Genomic DNA, 13481 nt, shown 5'->3' with positions numbered 1-13481 from the left:
ATGTGGGTTGGAGTGATAATCACCTTACTTCATGAAATAGTGAGAGACATTCAGAATTATGAAACAGCATGAAAGGTAGTAGGAGTAATACGTTTCTTCTCCAGCTTGTTCTGCTATAAAATAAAATCATATCTGATCATTAGATGCACTTTCCTGTCCTATTGCAAATTATCTTGATTCTCCTCACATCCAAAAAAAATCAATCCCTGCTCTGAATATATCTCAACATTTGAAACCAAAGATTCATTAACACTTGAGTGAAGGAATCTCTTCTTACATCCATTCTAAATGCCTGACTCCTTGTCTGTGACCCATATTTCTTGTCTTTCCCATCCATGGAACCACGCCTCACCAGGATGAAAGTAACCTGAGTGTCTTACCAACTTTTTACTGAAGGTTCTAATCACATTCTTACCAACATACCGTATCTAATAGTGCACAATCATATCTGCATCCCATCATCCATCAAGCCTCCAAAGAACTTTTTCATTAGATCACCTTTTATTCATCTAAACTCAAAGCAGCACAGTCCTGATGGAATCGCTCCTAGGAGGATAGAGTCATTTTTCAGAGTCTGTCTAACTTGTTGCGCTCAGCTAATGCAAGTTAATCCTTCCTTATGTTAAGAGACTAAAACTGTACTGAGTTCCCCATGTGTGGTCACATTTTTTAATAGGCATCCGTTAGTCTCGTGGGCAAGGTTGTATGGAAGACCAGCAGTTGCCCATGCTTCAAGTCTCCCCTCTCCACGCCACTGATGTTGCCCAAGGGAAGGACACTAGGACCCATACAGCTTGGCACCAGTGTCGTCGCAGAGCAATGTGTGGTTAAGTGCCTTGCTCAAGGACACACACACTGCCTCAGCCAAGGCTTGAACTAGTGACCTTCAAATCATTAGACGAACGCCTTAACCACTTGGCCACGCGCCAACACTATGGTCACATTAAAGCCTTGTATAACTGCAGAAGGACTTCTTTACCCATATATTACAATCCATTCATAATGAAAGCCAATATACCATTTGAGTTCCTCTTGATTCCAATATTTGTCTTATTTTTCTGTAATTCATGTATAATGTCTCTCAAGTTCTAACAGTATTTTCTGATCTCTGTCCTTTTAAAAATATTAATTTTTTCCCTTTTTCAACCTTATTTGATAACCAAATTATATTTCATCCTCATATTCTTGTCCATTCACAGGATCCAAGTGGTCCATTTGTAGCACTTTTAAACACTCGGTAGTGTTTTGTCATATTGGGGCTCCACCTTTACAACATTAATACATTGATTTTCTCTGCAGATCTTTCCTCCCCTCCATCTTTAGCAAGTCTTTTACTATCATAGCCATATGGCTTCCTATTCATCCCTCATCTTTCCTTTCGGATGTCCCCTGCAGTTTCTCATTTCCAACTTTGCTCACCCTTCAACCGTCACATGAAATCTGCTTGTCTTCACCCCTGACAATAATTCATCCAGGGTTTTGGCATTCAAATGGAACACATTTAATCTGATCCTCTTGGTACTGTCCCTTATAATGCCACACCTGCTCCCTGCTGAAGTAAATGCTCGATGCTCCCCGAATTGTGAAACTGCTTTGCAAATTTTATTTTTAATCTAATATGAAACATCCCTCTATCTCATTCATTTGAAGTCCCACATACAGTATCTCATCACAACAGAGTCTGCCATACTTTGCTTTAATATAGTACTCCAAACAGTGGATTAATGAAGTTCCCTACATATTGGAATAGCATTACAAACACAAGAGATTCTGCAGATGCTGTAAATATAGAGCAACACACACAAAATGCTGGAGGAAATCAACGGGTCAGGCAGCATCTATGGAAATGAATAAACAATCGATGTTTCAGCTGGAGACTCTTCATCAGGACTGGAAAGAAAAGGGGATGAAGCCAGAGATGCTGCCTGACCTGCTGAGTTCCTCCAGCATTTTGTGAACATTATGCCTCTGCTGCTGCTGCAAAAAGCCGATTTGAATAGCATTTATTCCCTTGGTATGTTTGCATATGATAATGAACTTGAATTTGGATTAACAGAGCTCTTCACAAAGGAGCAGCCAGAGCTCACAGAAGATTGGACTAACAGAGTTTACAACAGACTGGAGTAACAGAGCTCACTGTATACTGGGATAACAATACCACCCAAACACTGGATGTGCAGGTTCTCCACACACTAGGATAGTTGGGTTCCCTAAACGTTAGAATAATAGCACTCTCCACTTACATGAATAAGTTATGAACTCTCTACAGCTGTCTAGATAAAAGAGTTATTCACCTAAACTCCGCAGGACATTGGCAAACTTGCAGACTTCAGTTAAGAGCTGGGAGTAGGTGATGGCGGAGCAGTCATGAGGTTCATTCCCTTCCCTGAAATAATCGGTTAAAATCATTGGATTAGTGATAAAGTTCCATCATTAACATGATCAATCAATAAAACTCTACATTCTATGCACTCTGACTTCTATCCTCCTTCTATCCCACTGCCTTCTCTCCCTTCCCACCAACCCATCTCTTTATCCAAACTGATGGTTTTAGGTTTCGAGATACAAGCCATTGCAAATGCTGGAACCTGAAACAATGTGCAAACTGCGAAAGGAACTCATCAGGTCAGGCAGCATCTGTGGAGGGAAATGGACAGTAAACATTTTGGGTCAAGACCCTTCATCTGATCTGAAAGACAGAGGGGAGTTAACCAGTATAAAGAGGTGAGGGCGAGGAGTGGGACAAGAGCTGGCAAGTGATTGGTGGATCCAGGTGAGGAAGCATGATAGACAGATATAGAAGGGAAGTAGCAACAGAGGCTGGAAGAGGATAGGTGGAGGCAACAAAGGGCTGCAGGTTCAAAGTTCAAAGTAAATTTGTTATCAAAGTATAGATATGCTACCATATACTACCTTGAGGTTCATTTTCTTGCAGGCATTTACAGGAAAAATAAAGAAATACAATATAATCTTTGAAATAACACATACATGAACAAAGACAGACGAATAACCCATTTGCAAAAGTACAATGTGAAGTACAGATAGAAATCTAATAGGAAAGGAAAGTGGAGCTTGGTTTGAGGTTTAGATCTGCAGGGTTTGAGCTCTCCTGAACATCCAAATGGCCACTATTCCTGTGTATGCTTAAGAATTTACAGTACATTGCTAGAAAGTTCAATCGAGTAGGCATCTCTTTCCTTACTAAACCTTTCCTCAACAGAGACTGAATTTGGTGCTTTCAGAAAAAATCTATTGAAAAGTAGTCAGGAGCAGGATGAAAGGACCACTTTAATCTAATAGTATTGAATCTGGCCTCATACCTCTCTGCAAAGCATGGCCTGCCTGCTGAACATCTGGCCATTTTCTCCAAGGTCGTAACTGACTGGTGCTTGTGCTGATTTTCCCTATGTAACTTCCAACCTCAACCCCCAGAGCCTGCTGGAGTCTTCGCCCCAAGATCCACATGTCCTGCTAGACACACAGATTCAGCATGCTCCTGCCCCACAACACACCTTTCTTCCTGCCTTAATTCAATTCTTCTCATTCTTATTCTTCCCACTTACAACAATGTCAATTGCATTTCCATACACCTGTGTTAAGCTGGCTGGTGGTGTAATGGCATCCGCACTGGACTTCAGGGTGCGTGGTCCTGGGTTTGAATCCGGCCGGCCGGCTCCTTGCACACTTTCCATTCGTGCTGGGTTGTGCATTGAGTGAGCAACTTGGCTTCGTAAAACAGACAAACGCTAAAGAAATGGCAAGGTGCCGTTCAATGTGCCAGTGAGGCACCGGAGGATGTTATTGTTTATGTTCACCCTTTTTCTCCCACAGAGGAAGGAAAGTCTTCCCATTGTCTTCACTTTACCACCGCCACTTTCAACAGCTCATACCTGCTAAGAGGTAAGTAGAGGTGGAATTTCTGCCAGATTTGCTCTAATGCCAGAAACAGATGCAACTTTCTCCTCTCCCAATTTTTATTATTCTGAAGGATTTTTTCTCTCTGTGACTTTCTGGTTCACTCGTCGATCTTCACCTGTACCTACTCCCACACTCAAGGCATTTTCCCATGCAACCACGAGAGATGCAAAACCTTCCCTTTTATTTCTTACTTTCTCTCCATCCAACAGCACAAACATTCTTTCACAATGAAGCACTGATTCTTCCAATCTGATATGCTCCTTTGTACTCTCTCTTAATGTTAACTCATTTGTCTCAAGTAACATATTTCTGTTCTAAGTGGATTTAACAGTTTATCTGTTATGCTTCCAATTTACCATATCTATCTAAATTAGTGCTGTGACCCTCACAATCTACACTTCCATCCATTTGTAACTAGGATTGTTCTTTTTTGACTTAACTATTCACTACGCTTCCTTATTAATACAGGATAACAGGTCAGGCAATACTAATGCAGAGATTAACAGAATAAACATTCCAGATTGAGCTGAGATTGTTACCTATTTATCTTTCCACAAATGCTGTTTGACTGCAGAGTATTTTCAGATTGTTCTATTTTCATTTCAGATTTCCAGCATCTGCAGTTTTTTTCCGGATTACATTATACTCAGATTTTCAAGCTATACCGTATTAATACATGCATCTGCTTTAACAGTCTTTATAACATTGTTCCATTGCTGTGATGATATTGATATATTAAGACATATCATAAATGTTTTAACATAGGATCATTCTTTTTAAGTGTTTCACTACTTGTTCATGCTGTCTCTTGTAAAACCATAAAGGCTTGCCTTTCATCGCCATAGCTTTGTTCTTAAAAGGCAACACAGCTCTTCGTTCTATTAAAGCAGATAAAGATGTCTCGTGATGAGAAATATAATAACCAGATTTCAGTAAATTAGGAAACTGAACTGCTGCAATACCTATTCTGGCAGAAAGTATAATAGACCAACAACATAATATTACTAAGCTCCCAAGGTCAGGAAGAGTTCACCACTGGTTCCCAAGGGCTAAAAATTCAAATGCACTGTATAACTCTCCAATGACTTCAAATGCATTTATTGCATTATTCACATTATTCATTTCTAGAGAATTTTATGCAAATCCTTCTATTCAAATGGCACTTGGTCGATAAACCTCTATTTAATTTTCTGGATTTATTTTATTCTGTGGTAGCACTGCTGACAATAATTTTCTTCCTTTGTAAAAATGACAGGAAATCAACTTAAAATGATTAATACCACTTATAATAGCAAAAGCTAAAATGACCATATACCTTTCATTAAATATCCCCTTATGGACAGGTTGCATGGTCGAATAGCCAAATTCAGCAAGAAGTAATGAAACTAAAAATCATTTCTGTGATAAGCCAAATATTTGAAAGAAAAGCAAACTCTGAGGAAGTGTGTTTGATTTTTTTTCATTACTTACATATGAGCAATTGTATAGATTTCAGATACACACAGCAGGATGAGTAAAATATTAGGCACATGCCAGCAATCAGAACTCACAATCTCTGGTTCCCGCCGCATCCCAAATATGGGTTCTTAAGTTAATTGGTATGGTCATTTATGGCTAATGGGAAAAAACTCAGGGAAGAATTCTGAACATGTAAGGAACCAGGAGAAGGGGAATGTGACTGAAGAGATTGCTCAGAGCTAGCATGGGCCAATAGGACAATTAGCATCCTTCTATGTCGCAACAATTAACAAATATTCCTTGATCCAGTCAAATTGGTCATAGTGAAGAGAGGGCAGGTCAAAGTTATGTCATAATGCTGCACTGCCTTCAACACAAAGAAACAAGGCTGAAAGATGCAGCAAGCAATCGTATGGATTCTGCCTGGCTCACTGCACAATAAGCAACAGTATCTGCTTATTGGTATTGGTTTATTATTGTCACATGTAACAAGATACAGTGAAATCAGATTTCCATTGTATTCTATGTTCTCCTATGAAAAAGTCAAACCTATTCATTAAAATATTCTTAACCATGCATATTGTATCAATACTTCCTCATGATTTGACTTGCCTATACCAGAATATAAAACTCCATCAGCAAATGGGTCTAAGTATGGCTCTATCAGTAAGTGCCATGGCATTCCTCTGCCTTCTCCCTCTAACCTTTGATGCCCTTACTAATCAAGAACCTATCAACATCCACTTTAAATATATCCAATGACTTCCTTTCCCGAGCCATCTGCGGCAAGGAAACCCACAGACTGACCACCCTCTGCATTAATAAATTCTTCCTCATCTCTGTTCTAAAGGTTCATCCTTTAAAAGGTTGCATGAGGTTTAGAATATGGAATGAATTTCTACCCTTTGTTTTGCTTCCTGAACATGTCCAGCCCAAACTTGTATACACCATCCACAATTGCAATGCTAATTAAAAGACCAATTCCATTCTAATCACCTGAGTCACATTCAATCAATCAAGGGTTAGGGTAACAAAATTTGAAACAAAATTCCCTGACACAAAGAAATTTTGCACGTTACTGCGTGTAGAACAAATTTAACTTCATTAGAATTCACAATATTTTCCTTTATTTTTGCATCCCCCACTATTCTCTTTGATGAAGAACTTCAATGAAGTGCCGTAAGTAACTGGCTACTTTTGAACCAAACTGCAACATTAATGTCATTAGAAGCCAACGGTGGGAAAGGAGGATTCATTTTCTTGAATTATTTCCCGAAACAACAAAATTACTGCAGACACAGAATCACTTCTTACCTAATTAGTTTTACTAGGATACAAATTAAATCTTTGTTTAAAACATCCACCATCTACTGCACACCAAGTCATGTTTGATGGGCAATCAATCTTTAATAAAATAGGTGTGTGGAGGGAAGGATGAATGACAAATAATTGATTACCAGTAATAAGCTATTTTCTCTCCCTGATCAGTTTCTTGTGTTTTTCTATCCAGAAGATTGTAGCAGATGTTTGTGGTTGCTCCCTTCATGAAATTCACATACACGTTCCCCTTTGTCACATCAAAATTATAATCTAGGATTGCACCTGTGGGAGGGCTGTTCCAGTAAAACTCTTGCACAAGCTCACCCCAGAATTCTATCAGAAAAAAAAATAAGAAAATCTATAAATATTAGAACATACTTTGTCAAAACAGAAAATGCTGGCAGAAATCAGTAGGTCAGGCGGCATCAGCGGAGGAAAAATGATTGATGCTTTGGGTCTGTGACCCTTCATCAGAACTGGGAGAGAGAAAGATGCCTATAGGTTTTAAGTAGGAGGGAAGGTATGGGGAAGAGATGTGTAGAACCAAGGGGATGTCAGAGGTAGGGGAGAAATGGCCTAATGGGGCAGTTATTAGCAAATTAAGCTACTAGACCTGTGTAAAGGAGACAGAAGACAATACAGATGCTGGAATCTAGAGCAACCATCTGCTGGAGGAACTTAGAGGGCCAAGTAGCACCTGTTTGGAGGTGGGGGAATGAAGCACCTTCAATTACTCCAAAAGACTGAGGTTTGGTAAAATACTGAAAGGCTTTTATTCACTGTACAATATGACCTCCACAGTGAGTGTCTGCCCCCGGACTGAGGGGGAGGGGCAAAGCGAACACCTTTATACAGGACTCTGTGGGAGGAGCCACAGGGGCAGTCAGCAGAGGGGTGTGTCCAGACAGGCAACCGAGTTACAACATATATACATGGTTTATCACAGGGAGGGAGAAATTGTCAATGTTTCAGGCCGAAACCCTGCAAATTATGTGTAATGAATTGTTAGTGGTAAGATGGTGGGGCATCGTCCCACTGGCTAGACAAATGTGTGTAGAAACCATAAAAACTGAAAATAGAAAATGGTGGAAATCCAATCAGGGCAGGCAACATCTGTGGAAAGAAAAACAGTTAATGTTACAGATGAGACTGCTTTCATCAGCACTTGTTTACAGCACCAGGGTTTTTAATTGGTTTCATATTTAGTTCAGAAGGTAAAATAACCACTAATAAATTTACAATTTAAAATTTATTTCTTCATTATGAAACAAGAATGTGGAGCAGAAATCATTTGGCTGTTCTGCAGGTCATGGCTGAGCCAGCTTTGTACAACCATCTTTGTCTTATTTTTCAATACCTGTTGCAGACAAATAACTATCAATCTCAAATTTCAATTAAACAATTAATCCAGCAAAGAATTCCCTAACATCTTGCAACAATTCTTTAATTTAAATCCTGAAACACAATGAATACATGGAATGGACTGGTTGTCTTACGAGGAAAGGCTGGACAGGCAAGGCTTGAATAGTTCTGAAGATTGGAGAGTATTGTAACTTGATGTACAAGATCCTGAAGGGTCTTAATGTGGTGGGTTTATAAATCTGTCTGGATCCTAAGGTTGCCATAGCCGGGGATGATAGTGGGGATAAGCTTCCACTACCTATAAAGTACTCCAAATGGCGATTGACTCTAACAGCCTCGGACAACCAAGTCCAACTCTTGGCCTTCACGTGCGGCTGAGCTACTAGGCCCAGCGGAATTGTTTTTACTGACAAGAGAAGGGGCAAAGCTGGGCCACTGGTGCCTGAAAACCAGTTGCTCTGGGCAGGTGGGGCTCGTCAGCCTCGGACGGCAGCCTGCCTAGGAGAAGGAAAACTCTGATTTTAAACTTCCGCTGCCTTGCGGCCATACCCACCCATGGGAAAGGCTTCGGGAATAAACCCCGAGGAAGAAATCCGGAGCTGGGGTCCCTAAGACAGTTTGATGTTGTTTACAACTTCACTCTGGCAACTACTGCAACGACAGTGGTGCCAAGCTGTTATTAGTGCTTGCCCTTCCCTTGGACTACATCAGTGATATGGAGAGGGGGAGCCCACTGCATGGGCAACAGCTGGTTCTTCAAATCTTCCTGCCCAGGCTTGCGCTCTGGAGAGGACACTGTCTGCCAGAGGAGCAACCCCATGATCCCCTGGGATCGACAGCTGCCTACTATAACTCTGTCTTCTCCTGTGAAAGAATCTAGAAGTGAGAGGTCATTGCTTTAAATAAGGTGTTCCCAAGAATGAGTGTGGGAACTGGAGCCAGGTTCATGGCCAGGATTGGAAACAGCAAGGATCTGAAGGAGCTTCAGCCCTTGAACTTGCCCAACAGGTCTGAGATTGTTGCTCCATGTGAGGATGAAGGTGGGGACCGTAGGAAGGATGAGCAACTGAACCATGCCACCATGGTTCAAGAGGCCATTCAAGAGGGGGAGAGAAAAGAAATGTTGCTGTAATTGGGGTTAATATAGTCAGGGGAATAGACACAATTCTCACAATTCTCTGAGGGAACTTGAGCAGCTAGTGAATAAATTAAAACACAGGACCATAAAGATAATTATCTCTAAATTGTTACATAAGCCACATGTGTAAATTGGCACAGGATTAATAAGATCAGAGAGCAAAAGCATGGCTCAAAGGTTGGTGAGGGAGTAATGGGTTTGAATTTGTGGGACATTGGGGCCAGTACTGGGGAAGGAGGGAGCTGTTCTGATGGGACAGGTTCCACCTGAACTATGCTGGGACCATGGTCCTGGTGAATCGCATAACTAGAGCTGTGGATAGAGCTTTAGGGGTGGGGGGGAAGGTGTTCAACAGCCTGGAAAAGTATGGATAAGATAAAAGGGAAGGAGAGTACAGAAGAAGTGATGGAAGTCTCCAAAACAAAGAATAAGACAAAAATTTAGTAAGGGTTAAGAATTTAACTTCAGGCGACATGAAGACAAAATTGAAAAGGGTGATGAATGCAGTAGTGAAGCTGTTCCTTTTGAATGCACACAGTATATGTAATAAGGTACTTCATCTTGTAGCACAGTTAGAAATTGGCAGATGTGATGTTATGGGCATTACTGATAGATGATTATAGTTGGGAGCATTGAAGGATACGGATTGTATCGAAAGGACAGGCAAGTATGCTGGGGGGTGGGGTGGTAGGATAGCTTTATTGGTCAAAAATTAAATCAAATCCTTAGAAAGAAGTGACATGGGATAAGAAGTTGTAGAAACTACAAGGATAAAATGACCCTGATGGCAGTTAATATACAGGACTCTCAAAAGTAGGTAGGATGGGGGGTACAAATTAGAAAGGGAGATGGAAAATGCATTGGGAAAGGACTATGTTATGATGGTAATTGAGGATTTCAATATGCAGGTAGACTGGGAAAATCAGGTTGGTGCAGAATCTCAAGAGAAGGAATTTGTAGAATGCCTATGAGAGGGCTTTTTGGAGCACTTTCTGGTTGAACCCACAAGGGAAAGGGCAATTCTGGATTGGGTGCTGTGTAATGAAGTAGATTTGATTAGGGAACTTAACGTAAAGGAACTCTTAGGAAGCAGTGATCATAATATAATAGAATTCACCCTGCAGTTTGATACGCTATTACAGCTTGGGGCATTCCGGAGTTTGGAGCTCCATTCCATCGTCCTCTATAAGAAGTTTGTACATCCTTCTGTAGGCATGTAGGTTTCCTCTGGGTGCTCATATTTCCTCACACAATCAAAAGACATACCAGTTAGTAGGTTAATTGGTCATTGTAAGTTGCCCTGTGATTAGGGGAAGGGCCTGTACCTCGTATCTCTAGAAAATAAATAAAAATTGGATGTATTACAGTAGAGAAAGGCGATCTACGGAGGATTGAGAGAGGACCTGGCCAAGGTAGATTGGAAGGGGACACTAGTAGGGATGACAATGGAACAGCAATGGCTGGAGCTACTTAGAGCAGTCCAGAAGACGCATTATCGGATCATCCCAAAGAAGAAGCATTCTAAATGTAGAGTGAGGTTAACTGTGACTGAAAAGTAGTGGGAGAGTCGAGGACCAGAGGGCACAGCCTTAGAATAGAAGGATGTTCCTGTAGAACAGAGATGAGGAGGAATTTCTTTAGCAGGAGGGTGGTGAATCTATGGAATTAATTTCCACATATAGCTGTAGGGTCCAAATCATGGGGTATATTTAACTTGGAGGTTGATATGTTCTTGATTAGTAAGGGCATTGGTTCCTTAAGGCTGTCAAAGCCGAGGGAGGTAGTCGGGATAAGCTTCCACTACTTATTAAATGCTCCCAATGGCGTGCATCTGAAGTAGCCTGTGAATCTTTAAGATGAATTTGGCATCTTAAATAGCCAAGTCCAGCTCTTGGCCTTCATGTGTGGCTTAGTTACTAAGCCCAGTGAAACCATTTCTACTGACAGGAGAAGGGGAAAAAGTGGGTTACTGGTGCCTTAAATCCCATTGCTTCGAGCTGACAGGGCTTGTCAGCTGTAGTTGGTAGTTCACCTAGCAGAAGAACTCTGATCTCAAATCTCCACTGCCTTGCACTACAGTATACTGACACATGGCCAAAGCTTCAGGAGAAAACCCCGAGATAAAGTACAGAGCGAGTCCCTAAGGCAGTCCAACATCAAGTTCAACACTGACTGGCAACTCCTACAATTCTGCTGGTGCCAAACTGTATCGGTCTCTTTGGAATCATCAGCTGCATGGAGAGGGTGTGCCTGCAGAATGGGCAGCAGCTTGATCTCCATATCGGACTGCCCTGGCTCGCATATCTCAGGTAGACAGCTAGGATGCAATATCCACGGTCGACCCTGACCAACGGAGGGCCGTACATGGAAATGGCATCACATGTTACGATGAGAAGGCAGGAGAATCGGGTTGAGAAAGTTAATAAATCAGCCATGATAGTATGGCAGAGTAGACTTGATGGACCGAATGGCCTAATTTCCCCCTGTTTCTTATGGTCTTTCCTGTTAGAAATATGGGCAAGTTTACATACAAACTGAAGCTGGAACTGACACAGAAGTCCTCGTGCCCACTGCTGTACCTTATTGCAGCTTTAGTATCATTGCCAGTGAAGGGAACACCACAAAAGCATAGCGGCTAGCACAACACCTTTACATCTCAGGGCATTCCTGAGTTCCAAGTTCAATTCCGGCACCATTGAGAAGGATTTTGCATGTTCTCCCTGTGGCTGCATGGGTTTCTTCCAGATGCTCTGGTTTCCTCCCACAGTCCAAAGATGTACAAGTTAGTAGGTTAATTGGTCGTTGTAAATTTCCCTGTGATGAGACTAGTGCTAATATAGGTTGGTTGCCAAATAAAAGCAATGAGGCTTTTTTTTGGTTATTAATGAACATTTAGTTTAGTTGTTACAGAGTAGTAAGAGTTCACTGGACTGATTCCTGGGACAGCAGATCCTCTCCTGAGTAGGCTGGTGGTCTGTCCATTACACTTTTGAAGACTGAACTCATTGATACCAGATAAAGACAAGAGACTTCAAGTACTGAAATCTGGAGCAACAGACAGCCTGCTTGAAGATCTCAGTGGGTCGATCAGGAATGCTGGGGAAGAATTGTTGTCGTTTCAGCTCAAAATCCTTCATCAGTACTGGGAGGGGAGACTGAGCAATTCCATTTCCCCCCCCCCCATCCCCATAACGGATGCTGCTCACCCACAGTATGTCCAACAGGTTGTTGCTCCAGATGAAGGGCAGACATGGGGAGGTTGCTGTAATCTGAGGGAGGCGTCTCCATATACCAGGCTCACCACTTAGGACGGAAAAGCTGACAAAGACTTTCATTCAGAGGATTGTGAATTTTCATCATTCCCTCTCCTGTACTGCTGTCGAGGCTCTGTTGCTGGAACATCTATCGATATATTTCTGGATATTAACGAAATTAGAGGAATGGACGATGCGGTAAAATGATGGTGGGGTTCAGGACTAGCACCGATCTTGTCGCCAGCCTCAAAGGGGCCGAATGGCATTCTGCTCTTTATTTTTTCTTATTTTCCTATGCCGTAGATTGAAAAGTATAGCGATTAGAAAAAACCTTCGAAATATTGGAGAATTTGCTTTGCCATGCTAACGAACAAAAAAAATCGATTGTAAGAGATATGATTCTATGAAGTGCTATCCGCACTGTGAACTAAGTTTGCCGATTTAGTCGTATAACAAATCAGAAAATCAAGGACACAAACTGAAACAGCCTCACCTGGAAACTCCGCGATGGTGCAGTGTGAGTGGGGCATACACTCACGAAATATAAAGAGAAATACCTACGCATAATTGGATTTCTTCACTCGTTTCCTCAATATACTCTACCTTCTGGGTTTTCAACTGATTTTTTATGCATCCGTTTGTACGTTTCGATGTCGGGTATATGAGCTTTCGGATGGAGCCTCCGGTCGGGGTGGTAAAGTATCTCATTTCCCGAAACTCCTTCAGACGTCATTGTTGGGGGAAGCGCTCCAGTTAAAGACTGGACTCGGCTCCTTGGAGAATCAACCCCTAGCACGGCTGGAAACCACCTCCTTCAAACTCCTCCCCTCCAATCCTGTACTGTCAGTCGACTAGAACGTTCACCTCACAAAGGCTACCGACAATTGTGCAAACAATAGTAAATGTCCCGTTAAATAGCAAGGGAGAGGTTTTAGTGGAACTCTCAACGCTGGTAAATACAAATTCTGAACGTTCTTCTTCACTTTCTGTTTGCATCGGCTGCGCACTTTCCCGGGAGCACTAATGCTCTG

General features: G+C 41.7%; 1 protein-coding gene across 2 annotated transcripts in view; it reads right to left on the bottom strand.

The window, feature by feature from the left end:
- acss2l (acyl-CoA synthetase short chain family member 2 like) overlaps positions 1-13157 on the bottom strand; it is a 55494-nt gene extending 42337 nt beyond the window's left edge. For both annotated transcript variants that reach the window (XM_072259081.1, XM_072259090.1), the window contains exons 1-3: positions 13054-13157; positions 6834-7029; positions 2295-2386 (exon numbers count right to left, since the gene is read on the bottom strand). In XM_072259081.1, the coding sequence (XP_072115182.1) occupies positions 2295-2386; positions 6834-7029; positions 13054-13084 (319 nt within the window). In that variant the 5' untranslated portion in view covers positions 13085-13157. The remainder of the gene's footprint in view (positions 1-2294; positions 2387-6833; positions 7030-13053) is intronic.
- Between the last annotated feature and the right edge of the window lie 324 nt (positions 13158-13481).

Source organism: Mobula birostris, chromosome 1, assembly GCF_030028105.1.
Source record: "Mobula birostris isolate sMobBir1 chromosome 1, sMobBir1.hap1, whole genome shotgun sequence".
Lineage (NCBI taxonomy): Eukaryota > Metazoa > Chordata > Chondrichthyes > Myliobatiformes > Myliobatidae > Mobula > Mobula birostris.
The sequence above is the reverse complement of the archived record's forward strand: the minus strand, read 5'-3'. Positions and strand labels throughout refer to the sequence as shown.